A 26,481-nucleotide genomic window follows, 5' to 3' on the forward strand; every position below is an offset into this window, starting at 1 on the left:
TGTCCATATCAACATCTATTCTCCATGATAGATGTGAAATAAGTAATAATAAATCAAACAATCCACAGTCGTGACCGGTAATGCTTCGGTGATATATTAAAAGTCCCACACCTCCAGGTGACGGTGTAAAAGCTGTGCGGTTAATCCAATCTCCACGTGACACCTCAGTGGAGATTGGAGGCGCAATACACCCCCCCAAGCTAGTAGGAGCGGCGGGGTGTGTAATTCAGATTTTGTTTTTTATTCTTTGAAATTGTCCCAGCCCCTGTTCAAATCAAATCTGGGGACAAAACCAGGGACAGACTTGGTCCAGGGACAGTGTCCTCAATCCGGGGACTGTCCCCTGAAACTGGGGATGTCTGGTCACCCTAATGTAATGTTACGTGCTCGTAATGTGAGGTGCCTGCAATGTGATGTGCCCATAATGTGACGTGCTCATAATGTGAGGTGCTCGCAAGAGGTGCCTGTAATGTGACGTGCCCGTATTGTGACGTGCCCGTAATGTGACGTGCCTGTAATGGGAGGCGCCGTAATGTGACGGTGCCTGTAATGTGAGGTGCCTTTAATGCAGCAAACAGTTGTTAGCTGGCCCTAGGGTTGCCACCTCATCCCTTTAAAACAGAACACATATGAATTACACAGGTTATGAGGCTAATTTAATGCAGGTAAGGCACCAAATGAGTCTAATTACCACCTTAATTAGCCACAGAACCTGTGTAATTCATATGTGTTCTGTTTTAAAGGAATGAGGTGGCAACCCTAGCTGGCCCTATATACACATTTTTATTCTTATACTTCACTCTCTCCAACACTACTATTCTTTATTACTGGGAAAACAGCTTTACACAGAAGGAAGTAGTCATTAATAAAGAAGGAGCACAGGAAAGGCTTCCATTCTCAGAGCGCTTCCATATTCAAAATCGAAAGCACTTTCCGCCGCAACTTTCCAATCACAGATCAAAATGAGCAGGCCAATTACAGATCAGAATGAGCCGGCCAATCACAGCCTACGTTGAGCTGACCAATCGGCCTTTCGCAACCATTGCAGTTAGCTTCCGCGTTCCACGGCGGTCTCTGGGTTTCCGGGTGGGGAAGGGGAAGAGAAATGGAGCGCGGTGTGACGGGCACCGGCTGCCTGGTGAGGACGGGACACTCGCTGCTCACCTGGGGGGTAACACTGGTGCTGTTTCTGCACGACACTGGCAAGTATCCGACGGGGCCAGGGACTGCACGGTGTACTGTGACACCGCCTGTTGTTAGTATGCCTCCTGTATGTGAGCGGTTGCTAGGAGACAAAGGGGCTTTTTTACTAAAGCTGGAGAGTGCAAACTCTGGTGCTGATATGCATAGAAACCAATTAGCTTCCAGTTTTTATTGCTAAACCACTTGCCTTTTCTGTTAAAGTTAAAATCCTGTTTTTTTGATAGAAAATGACTTGGAACCTTCAAACATTTTATATATATATATATATATATATATATATATATATATATATATATATATATATATATATATATATATATATATAAATAAATATATATCTTAGCAGAGACCCATGGGAATAAAATGGCAAGCTTTGCAACATTTTATGTCACAAGTTATTTGCGCAGCGGTCTTTCAAATGTAATTTTTTGGGAAAAATTACATTTCAACTACTTCCCCTGCGCCGTTTTGTAAAATGACCTGCCGCAGCAGAGATCAGTTATCCTGGCTGGGCGTCGTACGTCATCCAGCAGGATAAGCCCAACGATAGTGCAGTGGGTCGCTCTGACACACTGCAGCTCCGATCTTGGTAAATAGCCTAAGCTGTAGACCCTTTACAATGTGATCAGCTGTGTCCAATCACAGCTGATCACGTGATAACCAGGAAGTGTCGTTTCTCGGCTTTTCCTCTATTCGCACTGACAAAGCACTGGTAGAGGAGAAGTGATCAGCAGCTCTCCTGATAAGATGGGGTCTGGACTGATCAGTGCATTGATTATCAGTGCAGACCCTTCAAGGAAGTTCACCAGGGATGCCAATCAGTGCCCATCAGTAATGCCTGTTAGTGCCTCCTCATCGGTGCCACCTATTAGTACCCATCAGTGCCACCACATATTTGTGCCTTATAATCAGTGCTGCCTTTATCTGTGAAGGAGAAAACGTACTTATTTACAAGATTTTATAACCGAAACAAAGAAAAACGTTTTTTCCTCCCCCAAATTTTCGGTTTAGCAAAAAATAAAAATCCCAGTGGTGATCAAATATCACCAAAAAAAGCTTTATTTGTTGGGGGAAAAAAATTCACATTTTTATTTGGGTACAGTGTTACATGACCACGCAATTTTCATTCAAAATGTTACAGCGCTGAAAGCTGATATTTGAAGCCCGGTATTGAAGTGGTTAATTAATAATAAATAAATAAACCAACGTTCGCCCAATTTTTTTTTATATAACATAAAAGATGATGTTATGCTGAGTAAATAGATACCTAACATGTCACGCTTTAATGCTGCACACACTCGTGGAATAGTGACAAACTACGGTACTTAAAAAGTCTCCATAGGTGACGCTTTAAACATTTTTCCGGTTACCAGATTAGAGTTACAAAGGAGCTTTAGTGCTGGAATTATTGCTCTCACTCTAACAATCACGGCGATACCTCATGTGTGTTGTTTAAGCACTGTTTAGATATGCGGGTACGACTTGCATATGTGAACACAGAGGAATGGGGAGCAAATTAAATTAAATTATTTATTTTATTTTGTATTTTTACACTGTCCCTTTTTTTTTTATCACTATAACCCAGCGAGCATGCTGACTAACCCCCAGCTATATATATAGCTGGGGGTTAGTCAGCATGCTCGCCCCCTCCCTTGGGACTACATCCCTGCGGGGAGATGCTGTGAACGTTCACAGACACGGGAGGAAGGGGATCGGCGGGAGTGTCTAGGCTCCGCCTCTGTAGCTCTGCCTCACGTATTTGCTGCATTGAGAGTTGGACTCTACTTGTTCTCGTTATGTGAGAAGGCGAAAAAGCGGCATTGCGAATGTGCAAAGCCTCAAGGGAAATGTAGTTCCTTTGATACTCTGACATTGCTTTAGTGAGCGCGCTCTGAAACCCGGAAGTTGAGGAGAGAATCGTGAGAGGGATTGAGGAAGTGGATAAATAACATACTTGTTTAACAGGTAACTATATATTTTAAGAAAAAAATAACTATATTCACTATATATATATATATATATATATATATATATATATATATATATATATATATATATATAGCACAGAGATCACATATGGGCTAATTTTTTTTACCTTTACAACCCTTTTTAAGCCCAAAAACCGGAAGTGACATCGGAGGTCGCTCCGGTCCTCCAAGGGCATAGAGCTGAGTAGGGGCCTCACTCGACTTTCTGCCTATCCACCCATTGGATCGCTTCCCGGGTTACTGACGGCTCTGGTAAACCCGGACAATGACTGGAAAGTGGTGGTGGGGGGCACCTTACCCACCACCACCAAAAGTGATCCCGTGGCGAATCTGCTGCCAGGATCACTTTTAGCAAATACTAAAAACTAACTATACTGTGGCCGTCGGCCAGCAAGTAGTTAATTGAACAAGCTGGAGTTAGAAGCTGATTGGCTACCATGTACAGCTACACCAGATTCAGAGTGCTCCAATTTTAGTAAATCTACCCTAAATTTTTATAGTTTCCAGAGACAGCTTAGCTAGAAGGGGTTATTTTTTGCTTTATGAGCTCAGCATTGAAGCCCCTCCACCCCCATGAGTGGGATTATAATGTTGTGGAACGGACTATGATTTGTAATGTAGGTAGACAATCCTTCCACTGCAGACCAAGAGAAACTTCAGGACAGGATGACGTCCATCGTCATCCTCATCATCCTTCCCTTGTGGCCTGGCTGTCATTGACATGCAGACTGTGCCTTCACGTGGAGTTTGTAGACATAGCACAGCTGGGAATGATGGTGGGCAGACTGATCTACTTAAAACTGAGCTAAACTCGCCTTTCCTTCCTCAGTCCCTGTCCCTTGCTGCCATGTTCTGCTGGGTGCTGGTCTTCTTCATAGGGACTGTGTCGGGGATGTAAGCTGAGCGGCACATGCTTTACTCAGTTTACATGCCATGCAGACATAGTGAGCAGGCAGGTAGGTGTATTTTACTGCAGAGGAGACACTAGAGGAAATTTACTCAGAATCTGGTGCAGCTGTTCATAGTAACCAATCAGATTCTAACTACAGTTAGGTCCCTTTTACACGGGGTGGACTCCGTAATGTTTATCCACCATTTTTTTATTAGGGGTTCTTTCAGCTGGCTGTTCCTCGCTAAGCAGGTGGATGACAGGTCAGTGTCCACTCCGCTAAGCAGAACGGACACAGCCCTGCTGTTCTCTATGGGGCAGTCAGATGGAAATGGACCGCCTGTCTGTTTCAATCCGACTGTTATCCGATCCGCCCGACAGATGGGGAAAGGGTCCCCACATCCATCTGTTTTTGGTGGATCGGATGCCGGCGGGTGACATCTGTCGCTCCGTAGAGAACAATGGCTGGGACGATCAGATCCACCTGAAAAACTGACTGGCAGACCTGATCAGACCGCCTGTGTGAAATTGGCCTAAAGCTTTGATAATAAAATACAGAAGCCGATTGGTTTCTATGCGTAGCTGCACCAGATTCTGTGAGCTCCAGTTTTAGTTATTCTCCCCATTGCATGTCTTTTCTGCAATCAAGAGCCTGCCTGCTCACAGTTTGGGAAAGTGAATTCTAGTTCTGCTTTAATGCATCATCTAGCTCCCATGTTTTTTTTTTTTTTTATTCCCCTCTTACCTGTATTCCTACGTTTTCTTCAAAATACATACTCGTCTGCACATTGAGCCATCATTGTCTTGCTGCGATTTGTTTGGTCAGTGGCATAATCTGGGCCCCACACTGCCATCCATATCCACTTCAGCTGGCTGAGTCTTCTAGCCAGTTACCAATGATGCGCTGGGCCTATCCTCTGGCCATGCTTAGTGCCCCGATTCTGCAGCCTCCTGGAAGATGTGATGCAAGTATCCCAAGAGGCTCCTGGACCAGGGACACGTCTGTGATGCATTTGCCTATATGTCTCAGTCTAATTCTCCCTGCTTGCCCTGTGTAATTCTGTCCTCGGCTAACAGGTTATTGACGTGCTAATGTCCCCTCACTATTTCTAAAGGTTAATTGATCTATTGTGTTGTGTGAAGGAGATCTGTGTTTAAGTGGCTTGTGTTAATTATTCTGATTGCTCCAGTGTGGTAATTATCTCTCTATATGCGGGGTCGAGCGGTCTAGTTAATGTATTCAGTACAACTAGTAATCAGCGTCCTTGATGTCATTGTCTAAAGAAAATGTGTTTTCAGACTCGGCTCCGTCGTGTCTGCCTAATCATCTGTATGGAAGCCCCAGTGTGAGGGGGGCGGAGATTTGTCATTGTAACAGTTTTGGAAATGACATATAAGCTGTGTGTTATAACATTAAAGTCTGTCTTGTTCTAGCAGTAAGCCTGGACTAATGTGTGTGGCTTAATGGGCGATCTCAGGAATATTCCTCCTAGTGGAATATTGGGGTGATGTTCTTATGGAAGAAGGGAATCTTTGACGGGGATATCATACCGATACCGTCACAACGTCCTTCTGGCCTAGTTCAGAAAGGCTGCAGGGGGTGCAGTGTTTAAACAGAACTAACCATTTTGGGTTAAGTTCAACTTTGTCTCTGCTGCCATAATGATCCCATTGTATACACTGGGGGGAGAACCTCTGGGGGAATCTGGGATGGAAAAGGACCTGGGGGTCATAGTAGATGATAGGCTCAGCAATGGCATGCAATGCCAAGCTGCTGCTAACATAGCAAACATAACATTGGCATGCATTAAAAAGGGGATCAACTCTAGAGATAAAATAATTCTCCTGCTCTACAAGACTCTGGTCCGGCTGCACCTGGAGTATGCTGTCCAGTTCTGGGCACCAGTCCTCAGGAAAGATGTACTGGAAATGGAGAGAGCACAAAGAAAGGCAACAAAGCTAATAAAGGGTCTGAAGGATATTGGTTATGAGGAAAGGTTGCGAGCACTGAACTTATTCACCCTGCAGAAGAGATACGCTTGAGAGGGGATAGGATTTCAGTTTACAAATACCGTACTGGTGACCCCACGATAGGGATAAAACTTTTTCGTGGAAGGGAGTTTAACAAGACATGTGGCCACTCATTAAAATTAGAAGAAAAGAGGTTTAACATTAAACTATGTAGAGGGGTGAGAGAGGTTTAGCCAATGTTCACAGCGCACAATGAGACAAAATCTATTTATTTGTTTCAAAATGTTATGTAATGGAGCGTCAAAAAAACGATTGCGAGTTACCCGGCATAATAAGCAATGGACACAACACAGATATAAGTAAATATATAAAGATTTATGACCAATGTTATACATCAATGAGCAACACAAAATGTGGGCCAGTGGATACACATACACAATAAGAAAATAAAATGTACATAAATATAGACAGGGAAGTATATAAACATAATGCAGACATCAATAACATCCAGCATGTACCGGCATAAAACAAGCATCAATAAATCCCTATGCGTTTTGCGACACCCTGCTCGCTTCTTCAGAGGCGGATGCATGAATGTTGTATTTTCAATGTAAGTGATAAAATCAATAGAAGTATGTTGATGAATGGGGGCAGGCGGAATGATTGGCAAGAGAGGTCTAAAGCAGAGACCTCATACTTACCGACGGGCTGAAATAAATCGCCAAACGCTGGATATCAAGATGGTGGGCGTGTAGTGCATCCAGCTCGGAAGCTGAGGAGGCGGAGCAAACAAAAGCCACAATGGGAACATCCGGAGGATTAGCATGGTCTTGTTCTCTCTGGAGAAGAGACATGGAGAGGGGATATGATTTCAATTTACAAATGCCCTTCTGGTGACCCCACAAAAGGGATAAAAAAAAATTGTGGAAGGGAGTTTAATAAGACACGTGGCCACTCATTAAAATTTAAAGAAAAGAGGTTTAACCTTAAACCAGGGCTCGACAAATCCCGGTCACCATGGCGACTAGAAATAGTGTCCTGGCGACTTGGCTTGGAAGGTGGGCTGTCGCCATCTGATGGTGGCCGTTGGTATTACAAGTTAAGCATTACAAGTTAAACAGCAATTCTAATGTTATTTTTATACTATTTTCACTGCCATCTTCTTCCCTCTAATTAGGATCCCCAAACATTATATATTTTTTTTATCCTAACACCCTAGAGAATAAAATGGCGATCGTTGCAATACTTTCTGTCACGTTGTATTTGCGCAGCGGTCTTACAAGCGCACTTTTTTGGGAAAAAAATTACACTTTTTTTAATTAAATAAGACAACAGTAAAGTTATCCCCATTTTTTTTAATATTATGAAAGATAATGTTACGCCGAGTAAATTCATACCCAACATGTCACGCTTCAAAATTGCGTCCGCTCGTGGAATGCCGACAAACTTTTACCCTTTAAAATTTTTAATAGGCGCCGTTTAAAAAATTCTACAGGTTGCATGTTTTGAGTTACAGAGGAGGTCTAGGACTAGAATTATCGCTCTCGCTCTACCAATCGCGGCGATACCTCACATGTTTGGTTTGAACACCGTTTACTTAAGCTCGTCGGGACGGGGTGCGTTTTCTGACTCCTAACTTTTTTAGCTGGCTCCTAGATTAAACTGCCTTAAACTGCTTACTGTAAGAGTGGCAAGGATGTGGAATTCCCTTCCACAGGCGGTGGTTTCAGCAGGGAGCATCGATAGTTTCAAGAGACTATTAGATAAGCACCTGAATGACCACAACATACAGAGATATACAATGTAATACTGACATATAATCACACACATAGGTTGAACTTGATGGACTTGTGTTTTTTTTCAACCTCACCTACTATGTAACTACAGTGGAACCTTGGATTACTCGTATAATCCAGGAGAATGCTTGTAATCCAAAGCACTCGCATATCAAAGCGAGTTTCCCCATAGAAGTCAATGGAAATGAAAATAATTTGTTCCACATTGACTTCAATGGCATGCAATACCGCATTTGGCCAAAGGGGGTGCCAGAGAGCCTCGGAAATATTCGGAAAGGCTCGGAGACAGCTCGGCTGAACTCGGGAATGGTGTATTGTATGTGCAGTACGGCATTCCGCTGTGGCTTGAATCCTGCTCCAACACTCGCAAACCGAGTCAGGATTAAAAAAAAAAAGAATGCTCGTATTGCGAAACGCTCGTTAACCGCGTTACTCGCAATGCAAAGTTTCACTGTATATGCAACATCAGAAGGTTGGATAAATACAAAAATAGAAACATGATAGTAAAAAATAATAGCATGAGGTAATAAATAATTTATGGGGATGTTTTTGGAGTTGGCCATTAACCACTTAAGGACCCATTCACGCCGATATACGTCGGCAGAATGGCACGGCTGGGCACATCCACGTACGTGGCTCTTTAAGCCCAGCCGTGGGGTCGCATGCGTGCACGCGACCTGGTCCGAAGCTCCGTGGCCACGGACCCGATTGCCGCTGGAGTCCCACGATCGGTCCCCGGAGCTGAAGAACGGGGAGAGCTGTGTGTAAACACAGCTTCCCCGTTCTTCACTGTGGCGCTGTCATCGATCGTGTGTTCCCTTTTATAGGGAACCACAATCGATGACGTCACACCTACAGCCACACCCCCCAGTTAGAAACACAAATGAGGTCACACATAACCCCATCAGCGCCCCCTTGTGGTTAACTCCCAAACTGCAACTGTCATTTTCATAGTAAACAATGCATTTTAAATGCATTTTTTGCTGTGAAAATGACAATGGTCCCGAAAATGTGTCAAAATTGTCCGAAGTGTCCGTCATAATGTCGCAGTCATGAACATTTTTTTTTTATAAAAATGCAATAAAACTATCCCCTTTTTTGTAAATGCTATAAATTTTGCGCAAACCAATCGATAAACGCTTATTGTGATTTTTTTTTTTTACAAAAATAGGTAGAAGAATACGTATCGGCCTAAACTGAGGGAAAAAAAATAATGTTTTATATATTTTTGGGGGATATTTATTATAGAAAAAAGTAGAAAATATTGCATTTTTTTCAAAATTGTCTCTCTATTTTGTTTATAGCGCAAAAAATAAAAACTGCAGAGGTGATCAAATGCCACCAAAAGGAAGCTCTATTTGTGGGGAAAAAAGGACGCCAATTTTGTTTGGGAGCCACGTCGCACGACCGCGCAATTGTCAGTTAAAGCGACGCTGCCGAATCGCAAAAACTGTCCGGGTCCTTTAGCTGCCTAAAGGTCCGGGGCTTAAGTGGTTAAAGAAGGCCTGTACTGAGGTATAATGAAAGCTGCCAGTCCTGAGCTCCTTTTCAGCTGATGAGAGAAATCAGAGAACAGACTTCCGATCAGCATGAAACAACTGATTCAGCAATGACAACCCGGCATCTAGCATTTCAAGAAGGAGGGACCAGCAGTGGCAGCCTTTATACCGTCTTGGTACAGGTTTCCTTGTCCACCCAACTGAGAATTCTCTTTGCTGCCTGCTAAGTTGTGTCTGGAAACAATTCCAATTGGTAGCTGATTACTTAGAATTTAACAATAGTTGAGATCTCAATGGTCTGGTCCGGCTATTATACATTCTCACTAATTTGTGGGGTAGAAGCGAGTATGCATTTGGGATGCTGCTCAATAAAATATAATAAATGGAGGAGATCAGTACCTTTTTTATTTTTTATGTTAATAAATGTTAGTAGAAGTGAAAGTGTTGTAAAAAAAAAAAATTACCAGAAGTTGGTCTCCCTCTGACAACATACAGTTGTGTTCAAAATTATTCAACCCCCCAATGCTGTAAAGGGTTTTAGGGAATTTAGTGTACATTTGTAATTGTATTCAGAATGAAATCCTACAAGGACTTCTAAAGAACCATATGCAACTAAAATGACATCAATTGGTTTTGTAATACAGTAGTAAATATTTATTTTGTGAATTCTTCATTTACACAATTATTCAACCCCTTAAAGACTACCACTCTGAAGAACAGAGGTTCATTGAAGTGTATTCAATCAGGTATTGAAAACACCTGTGGATGTCAAGGAGCAGCAATAAAGCCTAATATGCATTAATTAGGCAGCTTTAAAATGACTGTGATACTCAGCTCCTTCTAGACATTTACTGGTGTGGTTACAAACATGGTGAGGTCAAGAGAATGATCCAGGAAGACAAGAGAAGAGGTGATTACTCTTCACAGGAAGGGCAATGGCTATAAGAAGATTGCAAAGATGTTAAACATACCAAAAGACACCATAGAAAGCATCATTCGCAAATTCAAGGCAAAGGGCACTGTTGAAACGCTACCTGGTCGTGGCAGAAAGAAGATGCTGACTTCGACTGCTGTGCGCTACCTGAAGCGTAGAGTGGAGAAAAGTCCCCTTGTGACTGCTGAGGAACTGAGAAAAGATTTGTCAGATGTGGGTACTGAAGTTTCTGCTCAGACAATACGGCGCACACTGCGTAATGAAGGCCTCCATGCCAGAAATCCCAGGCGCACCCCCTTGCTGTTTCTAAAGAATAAGAAGAGTCGACTGCAGTATGCCAAAAGTCATGTGGACAAACCACAGAAGTTTTGGGATTGTTTTCTTAGGACTGATGAAACTGTTTGGGCCCATGGATCAACGCTATGTTTGGAGGAGGAAGAACAAAGCCTATGATGAAAAGAACACCTTGCCCACTGTGAAGCATGGCGGGGGTTCAATCATGCTTTGGGGCTGTTTTGCTTCTGCAGGAACAGGGAAGCTTCTGCGTGTGCAAGGTACCATGAATTCTCTTCAGTACCAGGAGATATTGGATGACAATGTGATGCAGTCCGTCACAAACCTGAGGCATGGGAGACATTGGACCTTTCAACAGGACAATGATCCCAAGCATACCTCCAAGTCCACTAGAGCATGGTTGCAGATTAAAGGCTGGAACATTTTGGAGTGGCCATCGCAGTCACCAGACTTAAATTCCGATTGAGAACCTCTGGTGGGACTTAACCTCCCTGGCGGTATGATTCTTTCAGAAAAAACATGCTGAAAGCGGTACCATTATTTGCAAGGAAATTTGGCGTTTTATATTGTAGGTCTGTAATTTTTAGAAATAACTCACTTAAATCTGACCAAACAAGATTCTAATAGGCATCCCGGGTATGAGATTTTTTTAAAAACAAAATTATAAATTATAATATAATAAATAATTATAAATAATTATAACAAATAATAATATAATTATAATAAAAATTATTCAATAATGTAATCAAATCAAAATCACTGAAATTTTTTCAGTTGCAGAATTGTCGCTGTCATTATTTTTTTTTTTTATGACGAATTTCCCCACAAATCGCTATCGCACAATTCTGCAAGTGATTATAATTTATTATCGCTGTTTTTTAGCTGATCTAAAACTATTTTTGACATAAAGGGACACTTTTGGTTGCTATGGACAATCTACAGTTTGCAGGGAGAAAGAAACGTTTTTATTATATAAAATGACATGCATGACACAGGACAGACCACTAGGGACAAGGGGGGTGTGTTTTTTTTACATACAGTACTGTAATCTATAAGATTACAGTATACTGTATGTAAAGTGTTTGTTTACTTTTTTGAATTTGGCGCCGTTCTCCGTCCCCGTGCGTCGTAACGTCGCAGGGAACGGAGATCGGCGTCACACGGAGGCACTGTGTGAATCGAGCGAGGTCCCGCTCGCTCACACAGCGCGGTGGCATCGCTGGATCCAGGGACAAGGTAAGTAAACCATGCCTGTGGATCTAGCGAGGCAAGCCCGAGTCTGACTCGGGGTTACCGCTCGCAGCAGGAAAATCTAACCCCGAGTCAGACTCGGGAATACCGCCAGGCAGGTTAAAGAAAGCAGTTGCAGTGCGCAAGCCTAAGAATGTGACTGAACTGGAGGCTTTTGCCCATGACGAATGGGCGAAGATACCCGTAGATCGCTGCAAGACACTTGTGTCAAGCTATGCTTCACGTTTAAAAGCTGTTATAACTGTAAAAGGATGTTGTACTAAGTACTAAGATTAAATGTCACTTGGGGGTTGAATAAAACTGATAATGATGTGAGCACAGAAAAGACATTTGTGGTTATTTTATTATAAATGTTATGTTATATTTGTCTGACCTACACGTGCCTCTTTGATTTAATTGTAAGCAGGATGACTGAATGATCAAAATCAATGTCAAACTGGCCAAAACAATCAATTTCAGTGGGGGGTTGAATAATTTTGAATACAACTGTATTTTACTATTGCCACAGTATTGTTCGTGTGGTCTCAATCAAAGAGGCTTGGTTAACATTTAGAAGGATCCAGCCAAACAGCAGCTGGTGTCATCCCTCCTGAATTCTGTACAGCAGGGATAAGCAATTAGCGGACCTCCAGCTGTTGCAAAACTACAAGTCCCATCATGCCTCTTCCTCTGGGTATCATGCTTGTGGCTGTCAGAGTCTTGCAATGGCTCATGGGATTTGTAGTTCTGCAACAGCTGGAGGTCCGCTAATTGCATATCCCTGCTGTACAGGAATATATAGAAGAACCAGATTTGAGGACTTTTAAGGTGCCAGATACAAACATTATACTAAATCATGATTTAAAATCCATATAAAATTTTATTTGGAACATTTTTAAAATACTTTAAAAAGGAAATATAAGAATGAAGATCACATGCGATCCAGGTATATGGTATGGTATATGGTACAGCCAACATGTTTCACCAAAAGATGGCTTCTTCAGGAGCGTTTTAAATTACTGAACAGAATATGCACTGTGAACAGAAAAAAACAGTATAACATAGTTCCATACAGCCCTGTTATTTTTATTCATACATAATACCAATTTATACTAATATATACCAATTAATTATCTGATATTTTTCATAGACGTCTGTTTTAGGGACATGGTCCTCCTATGATACACTAATATTCCTATGATGGTAATTCTGTGGCTCCTGCGCTGACATATACATACCTGGTGGCATCTCTGGGGTATGAGCGGTCTCTCATGCTGATTCATTGTAATTTTGATGTATACCAATTAATTATGTATAAATAATAACAGGGCTGTATGGCCCTATGTTATGCTGTTTCTAAATGTATGTTTTTCTGTTTACAGTGAATATTCTGTACAGTAATTTTAAAAAGTCTCCTGAAGAAGCCATCTTTTGTCAAAACGTGTTGAGCAATAATGGCTGTACCATATACTTGGATCGCATGTGATCTTCGTTCTTATATTTCCTTTTTACAAAGTATTTAAAACATGTTCCAAATAACATTTGATGTGGATTTTACATCCTGATGTAGTACCATGTTTTCCCAAAATGAAAGACCTGCTCTTATATAAATGTTGGCTACAAAAAACACACAATTATTTTCAGGGGATGTCTTATTTATGTTCTAAAAAACTTGGAATAAAACAATAAAATATTTTTTTTTAAAGTTCCTGTGTTCCGTCTTATCTAGTCCATATAAAATTATGTAATTTGTTTTAGAAAAAGATTATACCGGTATAAGGTGCAGTGTGTCACCCTTTGTAACTGTATTATGAGAAATTCCTTATATACAGCGCCCCTGGGCGCTCACGTGACCTGTCTGAGCTCTTCTTCTCCGCTCCGAGATCCCGAGGGAGCCGCAGACGTCAGCCCGCTCCGAGCACTGAAGAGAGAGGGGCCGCAGTCAACCAGAAGGAGAGAAAAAGACCTCAGGCAGGTCAGTGGCACTGTAAATACAGTATTTTACATAATACAGTTACAAAGAGAGACACGCACGTTATAATAGTTTTATATAATGGATTAATTTTGTCTTACATGAACTTTACTAGGGCTTATTTTCGAGGTAGAGCTTATTTTTCAGCCCTCCCTGATAATCATGCTAGGTCTTATTTTTCAGGGTAGGGCTCTTTTTCGGGGGAAACACTGTATGTGTTGTTTGTGTCTGGCACCTTAAAAGTTCCCAAATTTGGTTCTTCTATACATTTTATAACTTTTTGGGATGTGGTGCCCTGCTCCTCAGATATCTGGCTGACAAACCCCTTTTTTCACCATTCTGTACTAGAATACATGCAAAATCCAGGGCATGTTTCTGTGCAATACTGACCAAGTTTTGATACAGAATGGGTGGGCCAACAGACTAAAGTCACCCCTAAAACAGGGAATCACTTTAGGATTAGCAAGCTCTTAAAAAAAAAAAAAAAAAGACGCATTATTCCCACTCTCCTTCAGTGGAGGTGGAATACTTTGTACTGACCCCCAATGGAAGGAAACCCTGCACTGTCCAGGAAATTAAGGGGATCTGTCTTAATTTCCTTTCTGGTGATTCATTGATTACTTTTTAATAGTGAATGTTACTGAAAAATAATTCTGTCAGATAAAGGCAAATGTTAAAAAAAATAACCCACTTTGGTGTCATACACTCTAGGTAGGTGTGCCATATCGACATCTAACGTACGAAGTGTTGCAATTAGAATAATTTTTAGCATGGGTTCTCTTGAGACCTGAAAATTATTTCAGGGATTCCTTTGGTGTTAAAAAGGTTGTAGATAATGAGAATACATTTTTATCCAGTACTGTTTAGTAGTATTTGATGCCTAAAACTTGTTTGTCATGTCTATTTCAGATCTTTATAACCAGGAGAATAAATGGATATACCTAAAGCCTCTTCTCTTCATCTTAACAGTCCTGTGTTCTGTGGGGCTGTATTTTGCTGTATCACTCATGGACCCGGGCTATGTACTCTCTGACAGCGAGAAGGTGATGGTTCCAGTCTTTCAGAACAATGTATGTCTTGGTGTAAAATGTTTGAGGGAGAATATTTTTTGTTGTGTAAAGTAGCCGATCGGCTTCTCTTCACAATTCTGATCTGCACTGGAAATGAGAAATGAAGAAGCTGATTTGTAATTCCTTTAGATCAGGGGTCTCCAAACTTTTTAAACAAAGGGCCAGTTTACTATCCTTGTCGGTGGGAGGAACAGTGCCCCCCTGTTGGTGTCAGCGGGAGGAACAGTGCCCCCCTGTAGGGTGTTAAAGCATGAGAATAGCAAGCAATGCCCTCAATTACAAGAACTAGTTATGATAATTTAGCCATCTCTGCCCTTTTATGAGGTAATAAGAAGCACCTTAATTGAAAAACGTAACATATTGGAGAACATGCAGGCACATCTCTGTTTGTATGCCTACTTGTAACATCTGCTGTTTATACCACCCAGCACAATTGACAGTCTGAATAAACTAATTATACTTTTTTTTTTTTTTTTAAGACTTTTTCAGAGCTTGCGGAGCAGGAGACAAGTACAATGATCTCCAGCACAGTTTCAATGAGGCGGTGTGGATACTGCTTGTTAAAAGTATGTCTGTGAGTAATACATTCCTCTGGCATTGCATGGATATTTATGTACAGATAAGGCCAGGATTTTTTGGACTGTATGGTAATGCTTTGTTTATTAATCAAATTCCTAATAGCTTGGATTCCAGCATACTTTGATAACTGTCAGACATGCATGTATCAGCCATAACCCAGGAAAAGTCTTTTTCTCCAAATAATAGCCCAGTCGCCTACCTTAATGGTATAAGAGTATGGTGATGGCCTATTAGCTTTTATTTATTATTAAAGGTAATTTTATAGCACCATCAATTTACACAGAACTTTACACATATATTGCACATTCACATCAGTCCCTGCCATCAAGGAGCTTACAATCTAAGGTCCCTAACCCACATTCATTCATACATACACTTACTAGACGTCAATTAACCTACCAGCATATCTTGTGGGAGGAAACCCATGCAGGCACAGGGAGAACATGCAAACTCAAGACAGGTAGTGCCATGGTTGGGATTTAAACCAACAACCAGCTACTGGGCAGCTCAGTAGATTGTTTTAAAGTGGAGGTCCACCCAATTCTTTTTTTTTTAAAGCCAGCAGCTACAAATACTGCAGCTGCTGACTTTAAAAAAATGGACACTCACCTGTCCAGCGCTCCCCGAATGTCGGCAGCCGAGGCTGAGCAATCGCTCGTCTCTCGGCTGCCCCCCGCAGCCATCCTCGGTGAAGGAATCAGGAAAAGAAGCGTTGCGGCTTCACTGCCCGGTTCCCTACTGCGCAAGGCCTCACTGGTCCCTGCTCTCTCCTGGGACCAGTGTGTTTCCCAGGAGACAGTGGGAGGGAAGTGGCATGACTCCCACGGGAGTCTATGCCTGGAAGTGGGTGCAAATACCTGTCTTAGACAGGTATCTGCACCCCCCTTCCCCCCTGAAAGGTGCCAAATGTGACACCAGAGGGGGGGGAGGGTTCTGAAAAGAGTAAGTTCCATTTTTGGGTGGAACTCCGCTTTAAAGCGGGGGTTCACCCATACATAACACTTTTTACCCTTAGCTTAATGCTCATTTTGTATAGGGGAATCGGCTAGTTGTTTTAAAATATGAGCTGTACTTACCGTTTACGAGATGCATCTTCTCTGCCGCTTCCGGGTATGGGCTGCGGGACTGGGCGTTCCTATTTTGATTGACAGTCTTCCGAGAGGCTTCCGACGGTCGCATCCATCGCGTCACAATTTTCCCAAAGAAGCCGAACGTCGGTGTGCAGGCGCAGTATAGAGCCGCACCGACGTTCGGCTTCTTTCGGCTACTAGTGACGCAATGGATGCGACCGTCGGAAGCCTCTCGGAAGACTGTCAATCAAGAAGGAACGCCCGCTCCCGAAGACCCATACCCGGAAGCGACGGAGAAGATGCATCTCAAAAACGGTAAGTACAGCTCATATTTTAAAACAAATAGCTGATTCCCCTAGACAAAATGAGCATCCATCTAAGGGGATTGTTTGAAAAAATTGTTTTATGGGTGAACTCCCGCTTTAAGAAAGGCCTGGATACTTTCCTAAATGTACATAATATAACTGGGTACTAACATTTTTAGGTAAAGTTGATCCAGGGTAAATCCGATTGCCTCTCGGGGGGTCAGGAAGGATTTTTTTCCCCTGCTGTAGCAAATTGGATCATGCTCTGCTGTTTTTTTTGCCTTCCTTTGGATTAACTGTGGGTATAGAAATGGGTATATTGGATTGTACGATATTTTTTATTTTATTTATTTTATGGTTGAACTAGATGGACTTTTTTTCAACCTGACTATGTAATGTAACAACCCTATCACTGTCAGGTGAAAGTGCTAACCAAGTGGCCACTGTGCTGCCCAAATTTAGTTACATTTGGCATTGCTCTCTCCTCCACATTATAAAAAGACTGACCCACTGACTGTATAAGGACCTTAAAGCGGAGTTCCAGCCTATAAAAAATAAATTCAATAAAGTCATTAGCTACAAATACTGTAGCTGCTATCTTTTAATATAAGGAAACTTACCTGTCCAGGGATCCCGCAATGTCTGCACCCCAAGCTGATTCGTTCATCAGCTCCGGGTGAAGGCGATAGCATTGAAGTAAGGGGAAGCTTGCTGTGATGCCTCCAGGCGTCACAGCCGGTTTGTTACCGCTCTTTCTGAATGGTCCCGTCGTCTTCTGGGACACACAGGTCCCAGAAGGCAGCTAAGAGGAGGAGGGGCCGGACATGCCAAATATCGGTGATCTTACCAGGGTACAAGGTACCCCCTCCCAAAAAGTGCCAAATGTGGCAGTGGAAGGGGGGGGTGGAGGTCGAACAAGCGGTTTCCCCTTTTGGGTGGAGCTCTGCTTTAAAGAGGAATTGCAGTCTGCTTACATAATTTGTAATAAAAACATCTTTGCTATTCTGAAGCTTCCCTCCAACCATTTTACATATTTTATATATACTGTGATTCTGTACTTGCCAAATATGCTGCAGAAATCTCCCTCCCTCAAGTCTGGCTGCAGCCATTTTGACTGTGGGCAGCTGAAGCTGCTGCTGCCTGTTCACTTCCTGGATCTACACAGACACATGCCTCAAGCTCTGCAGCTCTCATTGGCCTGCTTATGACTTATCCCCCCTCCCTTCTTTGCAAACTCTCACAAGAGTGAGAGTGAGAGAGCTGTGCATGATGTCATAAGCCTAGGCTTTTTTTTTACCAGACAAGAAACAGGAAGTGGGCAGTATAAGGTATTTACTGGCAGAAAAAAACAATTTTTAAACAACAAGAGCGGAAGGTTTAATAGATGGAAAATTAAAAAAAACGACTGAAGGTCTGCTTTAAAGAGAGCCATAAATATTATCAGCATTGACTGGGTTTATGCCAGATTCTGACATTTTAGTCTTAAATTAGTGTTAAAATTTTGCAGTCCTCTGAAAGATTTGTATTTGATCTATTATTTAATTTATTTACTTTTGTCTGTGCCTTATTTTTTATCTTTAGCCAGAGTGTGAAAGGTAATCTATCTAAAGTCTGACAATTGCTGCCTAACCACGCATGCTACCTCCTAGCTTGAGAGTGCGGTTTTTAAGGTCAGGGGGCTTACGGCATGAACCGTGACACTAAATACAAGGTTAACCACTTAAGACCCGGACCAAAATGCAGCTAAAGGACCTTGCCCCTTTTTGCGATTCGGCACTGCGTCCAGTGCCGGCCCAAGACATTGTGCTGCCTGGGACCAAGAATGAAATGCTGCCCCCCCCCCCAAAAAAAATCACGCCTACCAAAAGGCCCCCACATTCATTATTTTCATGATAACTAAAGGGGACCCGTCATGGCTCTATACATGTATAAAGAGGACCTGTCATGGCTCTATACATGTATAGGAGTATAAAGAGGACCTGTCATGGCTTTATACATGTATAAAGGAGTATAAAAGGACCTGTCATGGCTCTATACCTGTAGGTTGAAGTGGTCTGTAAGGGTTTACAACCACTTTAACCACTTAAGACCCGGACCAATATGCAGGTAAAGGACCAGTGACATTGCCACTGTGAAGAACGGGGAAGGTGTGTTTACACACACCTCTCCCCGTTCTTCAGCTTCTGTGAGCGATCGCGGGACCATGCCTGCGACCCACGGCTGGGCACTAAGAGGATGTACAGGTACGTGATTGTGCCCAGCTGTGCCATTCTGCCGACGTATATCGGCGTTAGGCGGTCCTTAAGTGGTTAATACCGTTTATTGCCCCCTTTAACATCAATGACAGCTTGAAGTCTTTTGTGGTGTTTGTGGATGAGGCTCTTTATCTTCTCAGATGGTAAAGTTGCCCATTCCTCTTGGGAAAAATCCTCCAGTTCTTGTAAACTCTTGGGCTGTCTTGCATGAATGGCACATTTGAGATCTCCCCAGAGTGGTTCAATGATATTGATGTCAGGAGACTGAGATGGCCACTCTAGAACCTTCACTTTATTCTACTGTAACCAATGACAGGTCGACTTGGCCTTGTGTTTTGTATAATCAGTGTTTATTGAAGAAATGAAAAGGGAAACAGAAGAACAGAAAAAGGGAGGGGGGGGGGGGAAAGCACATAAGACAAATGTCAGGCATGTCCAACAGGGTGTCCTGTGTTAAGATCCGGCCTCGAAGGGCCGTCAAACAGTTAAAACAAAACATACTTCAGACATGGCACACTGTATATGCATATATAAACAATCAGCAATAAACATAATCGGAACCATGAGGGCCGCCGCAGCAGCCAACACCCGGAGGGGCGCCAGCAGCCGCCCCGGCTCCCAGGGCAACCAGGTAGTCAAGTGGGCAGCAACCAAAGAGGGTATGGGGGCAAACAATCGTAGCTTGGTGCATTGGAGGGGGAAGAACTAAGTTGTCCGCCAGACCACCGGAACCTGGGTACGAACCAGGCGGGGAGTCTGTGCGAGTGCCGTGCCAAGTTAGGACGAAAAAGGGGGAATAAGGGTTGGCCTTGTGTTTTGGATCTTGGTCATGTTGGAATGTCCAAGTACGTCCCATGCGAAGCTTCCTGGCTGATGAATGCAAATGTTCCTCCAGTATTTTTTGATGACATACTGCATTCATCTTGGTATCATTTTTGACCAAATTTCCTGTGTCTTTTGTAGCTCGCACTTCCCCAAAACATCAGCGATCCACCTCTGTGTTTCCCAGTAGGAATGGTGTACCTTTCATCATAGGCCTTGTTGACTCCTTCCTCTCCAAATGTAGTGTTTAGGCTTCATTTCCATGGACGTTTTTACAGCCACTTTTTTTAGCCTTTTTTTACAGCTTAAAAACGCCTGTCCATGTTTTTTTTATTTTTTTTATTATTTTTTTGAGCTGGAGCTCAAAAACGCTGCAGTAGCGTTTTTGAGCGTTTTTTAACATCTGGCGTTTTTACAGCTCTAATGCTGGAGCTTCAGAACGCACTGGTCCTGGTTTTTTTTTTTTGCAGCTTAAAAACGGCTCAGCCATCTACAGCTCAAAAACGTCATGGTGGGCATGAGGCCTTAGACTAACATGGAGAGCTGTTTTTAAGCTGCAAAAAACGCTCAGAAAAGTGGCTGTAAAAACGTCCATGGAAATGAAGCCTTATGGTTGTGACCAAAAAGCTCAATTTTGGTCTCATCACTCCAAATAACTTTGTGGCAGAAGGCTTGACTCTGTGCTGTTTAGCATATTGTAAGTGGGATACTTTGTAGCATTTGCGTAGTAATAGCTTTTTTCTGGCATCTTGACCATGCAGCTACCACCCTTCTTCCAGTGCCTCCTTATTGTGCATCTTGAAACAGCCACACCACATGTTTTCAGAGAGTCCTGTATTTCACCTGAAGTTATTTGTGGGTTTTTCTTTGCATCCCGAACAATTTTCCTGGCAGTTGTGGCTGAATTTTTAAGTGAGAGATGATACCGCTCTAAAAACTGCTGATTCCATCCCACTAAAGTGGTGCATTGGATAGAAGAAGATCCTGGACTGCTGCACTCCTTAAAACGATGTCTTTATTGTACAAATGAAATCCAAAAAACCAAAGCGATGCAGTCAAAATGAAGTGAACAGCAGAATTAGACCCGGTTCACACTGGGGCGACTCGTCAGGCGACACAGCCGCCTGACAAGTCGCGTCCCATTGTAGTGAATAGAACCGTTCTAATAGGAGCGACGCAAGTCGCTCTGACTTAGAAAAAGGTTCTTGTACTACTTCGGGGGCGACTCGGGGCGATTTGCATTGACTTCTATACAGAAGTCATTTTGCAAATCGCCTTGGAAGTCGTTTTCAGGTCGCCTGGCCGAGTCGCCCCCGAAGTCGTGCCGCCCCTGTGTGAACCGGCTCTTAAGGTGGCTGACATGTTTCACATCATGTGATGCTTACTCATAGCTTGTGGCTGAAATTTTAGTTGGTCTACCTGACAGTGGTTTGGTTTCAACAGAACCCCTCATTTTCCTCTTCTTGATTAGAGTTTGAACACTGCTGATTGGCATTCTCAATTCCTTGAATATCTTTTTATATCCCTTTTCTGTTTTATACGGTTCAACTACTTTTTCCTGCAGATCCTTTGACAATTCTTTTGCTTTCCCAATGACTCAGAATCCAGAAACGTCAGTGCAGCACTGGATGAAAGGTGCAAGGGTCTGTCAGGAGTCCAGAAACTCATTTACCTTTTATACACACACACACACAATAATTACAAGCAAACAGATCACAGGTGAGGATGGTTACCTTTCATAGCCATTCATACCCCTTTGTGTCAACTTGTGTGCATGTTATCAGGCCAAAATAATCAGGGTATGTAAACTTTTGATCAGGGTCATTTGGGTAGTTTCTGTTACCATTATGATTTAAAAAGAGTAAACACAGTTGATTGATAATAAATGGCTTCAGCCAAATACTAGCCATGAATGAAAGAAATGTTTTTGTGTTCTCATTTATATCCTCTGAAAAATGGCCAAGTAATCATAAATTCTGCACAACTGTGTGTGTAATGCCGCGTACACACGGTCGTTTTTTGTGATGAAAAAAAACAACATTTTTTAAAAACGCCATTTAAAATGACCGTGTGTGGGCAAAACGTTGTTTTTTGTCTTCTAAAAAACGACCAAATAAAAATTCGAACATGCTTCAATTTTTTATGTCGTTTTTCAAAATGTCGTTTTTTGTGTCATAAAAAAATGACCGTGTGTGGGCTAAAATGACGTTTAAAACAACGTTTTTAAACCCGCGCATGCTCAGAAGCAAGTTATGACGCAAGCTTGAATGGAACAGAGTGCCGTCGTACGTGCTGTACGTAACCGCGCTTTTCTAGAGCTTTTTGAAAAAAACGATGGTGTGTAGGCAACGCCGTTTTTTAAAATGAAGTTTGAAAAACGTCGTTTTTTTTCATGATAAAAAACGTTTTTTTCCAAGACAAAAAAACGACCGTGTGTACGTGGCATAAGATCGGTGCTTGTAACTCCCCCCCCCCCCCCCCACCCACCGCGTCACCCATGATCTGTGAGGCTGCCCCAATTGGGATGAATGCCCCCTTTTGGCTTGAAAACTGAACAGGTTGGTGTAGGACCATTCCAGCACAGGTACTGGGATTGATGACCTCTTGCTCCCAAAGACTCACAAGGGCTGCGTGGAGGTCTGCTAATGTGTGCAGTAAAGCAGGCCAGTGGAAATATGGGAACTGTGGCCTTTTGGGGGTACCCCTTCATGCTGAAAAAAAACTTGTCAAATGGCTTAAGGGACTTGGAAGACCATGAATTGCAGGTAGACTGGCTGCCAGACTTGGGCTTGGCTGTGGAGTTTGAGGCCTGGGAAAAAACGGGAACTTTGGGCTTCAAGGAAGTCCTTTACAGACTGAGCACTAGGCTTTTTCTGCTGGGATAGATGGGTATTCTTGCCCCTGATGACATCCTGGATAAGGGTGTCCATGACAGCTCTGAATAGGTTCTGCCTCTAGAAGAGCATGCAAAGCAGATGCTTTTAACATGCTAGTTCTGAGCCCTATAGTATCCACCTCATCTTCTCTGACAGAAGACTGGTATGTAAAATGAGATGGGAGACCTCTAGCAACATGTCCAAATAGTAGTTCAAGGCTGCAAGCATGCGTTCCATAAGCAAAAGATCAGTTTAAATAGCAAATCGATCCCTTCTGATGACCTATTACAGATGTGGCTAGGGCAGGTTTACTGATATGGCCAGGGCAGGTTTCAAAGCAGAACCATCCTGAAAAATTAAAGTTTAAGAAAGGGCCTTCAATCGATTGGGAATGGTTAAAACGGGACACTGCTGGATCCATAGCGGCCTCTAGTTGCTTGGCCATGAGGTCTTTGAAAACGGCATCTGCTACAGGAATAGTTAAGATGGGATACTGCCGATTTAACAGCAGTTTATTTTTTATTTTTTTAGCAAAGTCTTCCTCAGGTGGGTACAGAATTGCTAGTTGCTTGGGAGGCGGTGAATAGTTTAGCAGAGTTCTTTCAGTCTCCGCTAGGGTTGCCACCTCATCCCTTTAAAACAGAACACATATGAATTACACAGGTTCTGAGGCTAATTTAATGCAGGTAAGGCACCAAATGAGTCTAATTACCACCTTAATTAGCCACAGAACCTGTGTAATTAATATGTGTTCTGTTTTAAAGGGATAAGGTGGCAACCCTAGTCTCCGCACAGGTGACAGGAAATAACAGGGAGCGTTGGAAAGTTTGCTGCAGTCCTGGGGAGCCTAAAAGTTTCTAGGCTGGAAATTGTACTGGTAGAAGCTACAGGCTGGTTATAAAGTAGTGCAAACTGCGTCAATAAGAGTTAATGTGATGTCTTTACGTTTGGGAGCAATGGTTGATGTCTGAGATTTTTCAGGTGTAGAAGCGTCTGCTAAGGACTTTAAAGGGTCAGCATCTGATAGAACATTGGTGGCTAAAGCCTGAGAGGCCTTGGGCTGATCTGATAAGGCTTCTGCAGGCAAAGTTGAGAAGCATGCATTTGACCTCTGAAGGCAGAGTCAGCAATCAAAGATGCAATTTGGCCTATAAAATCATGCATGACTCTGGTAAAATCCTCCCAGAACAAAGGCAAGAAAGGGGCGATGTCTGAGGACTAAGGAAAAATCTGAGTGTAGGCTAGACATACACACATACATTTTCATTGAGATTCCTCCATTCACGCTATCCTGAGGTATAGATTAATGAAATTTTATACTAATAAATAAATTTTTAGTTATATAGTGATTTTATAATTTTATTTTATTACTATTAATATCACTATATGCATTAAGTGGTTTTAGTTTGTGTTTCATATGTATATTGGATCTATGATATGATTAATGCATATACTGTATTATCAGCAATGCTTCTTTAATACTGGGTTAGAGTAATGAGCTTGTTGATTTTATCTTGTTTACTTATACGATTTATTTGGATTTATGTAATTTATTGCCATTTAATTATGTGTATATAGAATGATGATTTATTAGTATCTAATGTTTAGTTTTAGTTTTAAATTTGTTTTAGGTGGCTATTGAACACTTGGACTCATTAGTATTTTTTTTTTGCTGGTAATAAGTTTGAGATCCGATCGCTTAGGTAGTTTTGTCTTTTACCTGTGTGTAAGGATATCGCTGCTAGCACGCACCACTGTGGGTTTGATTGGCCAGCACAACAAAGGTTAACAAGCTGAGTTAAGGATCGACAAATAGCCGGGATGTTGTGCTGTGGGGACAGTCGTAATGACGAAACGTGTCTGGATGCGACCTCGTGGTGACCGTAAGTAACGCATGAGTGTCACAGTCAGCGAGAGAAAACCAGGGGGAATTCTGTGTAACCTACACTGGCGGTCTCCTGTATCAGTGGACTGGTGACTATGTTAAACTGTTTGTAAGTGCAATCTTTAGGGGGTTGGGTTTTGCATTAAAATTGTTAAACAGGATCACGCTATGTGGAATATTTATTTTCTATGATTCTCTATTCATGGAGTGATTTGCAACCCTAACCAGACCTACAGCTGAAACTCGAAAAATTTGAATATCGTGCAAAAGTTAATTTATTTCACTAATGCAACTTAAAAGGTGTAACTATTATATGAGATAGACACATTACATGCAAAACAAGATAGTTCAAGCCGTGATTTGTCATAATTATGATGATTATGGCTTACAGCTCATGAAAACCCCAAATTCACAATCTCAGAAAATTAGAATATTACAATTAATAAATCAAGGACATAGAACAATATCGGACCTCTGAAAAGTATAAAATATATAAATGTAGCGCTGGTGATTGTGAAGAGAACTCAGTATCACACTGAGTACACATAATCACTGGATGTGAAACAAATATATACTAGACTATCTGTCAGGGATCTGCCACCTAAGGGTTAACAGTGCAGACTGATTCCAATGATTGGCAACAGGCTGCCTTATTTAAACCCCTCAGCAGCACTGTGTCCTTGCTGTCTGATCTGCATTTTATCCAGAGACCTGATCCTGAACCTGCATCATTCTGACCTGGCTTTCTGACTCCGCTGCCATCTCCAGTCCTGACCTGCTCTGTTTACCTGTCTGCAAGATCCTCTGTTGCCGAATCCAGCCTGAAATCTGACCATTCCTTGCCTGCTGCTTTTGTCTGTACTGATCTTCCGTGTATGACCTGGCCTGTCTGACTCCTCTCCTGCTGTCGCCTGCACCTGCATGTGCATGTTGCTCTCAGGCGCACCTGCATCCGGTGACCTGCGTCCGCTAACCTGCATCCGGTGACCTGCGTCCGCAGACCTGCATCCGCTGACCTGAATCCCGCTGACCAGCATCCTGCTAACCAGTTAATCGGCATCCGCTGACCTGCATCCGCTGACCTGCATCCGCTGATCAGCATCCGCTGATCTGCATCCAGCTGACCTGCACCTACAGCGCTTCAGCCCTTCTCATTAGACTTCATCTCCAATCTCAGAGACTCTGCAGGCACTCATACCCCACTGTGCTCCTACGGTCACTGTCTCAACCCCAGTGACCCCGGAACCAGGACGGTACGAGAGGTCTCCCTCTGCACGTCAGGCTGACTCCCAAGGTACGTGTCAGTATCAGACAGCCATGCCTGAGCCTGCAAGAGGGACCTCTTGCACCGAGATCTGCCAACTCCTCTCTGATCTCTCTCTAGAGGTGAAGTGTCTCCAGGATTGCCATGCACGCTTAGAGGGACAAATGCAACACCAGGCTACCACCACGGATCCACCTACCAACAGGATACCTACAGAAGCCACTTCTGCACCCTCTATAACAATGCTGCCTCCAGAGCCAAGGGTCCCCATCCCAGAGAGGCATGCAAGTTGTACTTCTCCCTGCAACCCCTAACGTTCTCCCAGGAAACTACTAAAGTGGGGTTTGTCATTTCATTACTGCTGGGGGAACCTCAGTCCTGGGCACATAATTTGCTTGAAGAACATCATGTTTCACTGGACTCCTTGTCGTCCTTTTTCAAGGCCATGTCGCTCCTTTATGAGGATCCCCAACGGATTTCCACAGCCGAAGCTGCTCTTCATGCACTCCAGCAAGGCCGCAGAGCGGTCGAGGACTATATAATGGACTTTAGGCGCTGGAGTGCAGATACCCAATGGAA

General features: G+C 42.7%; 1 protein-coding gene across 2 annotated transcripts in view; it reads left to right on the plus strand.

Annotated features, from left to right (window-relative positions):
- Positions 1-1,053: 1,053 nt before the first annotated feature.
- Positions 1,054-26,481, plus strand: part of ZDHHC12 (zinc finger DHHC-type palmitoyltransferase 12) — a 51,479-nt gene continuing 26,051 nt past the window's right edge. The window contains exons 1-3 of one of the 2 annotated variants that reach the window (XM_040324728.1): positions 1,054-1,202; positions 14,686-14,846; positions 15,326-15,412. In XM_040324728.1, the coding sequence (XP_040180662.1) occupies positions 1,106-1,202; positions 14,686-14,846; positions 15,326-15,412 (345 nt within the window). In that variant the 5' untranslated portion in view covers positions 1,054-1,105. The remainder of the gene's footprint in view (positions 1,203-14,685; positions 14,847-15,325; positions 15,413-26,481) is intronic. The other variant, XM_040324729.1, reaches the window with a different exon arrangement.

This window comes from Rana temporaria, chromosome 9 (assembly GCF_905171775.1).
Source record: "Rana temporaria chromosome 9, aRanTem1.1, whole genome shotgun sequence".
Lineage (NCBI taxonomy): Eukaryota > Metazoa > Chordata > Amphibia > Anura > Ranidae > Rana > Rana temporaria.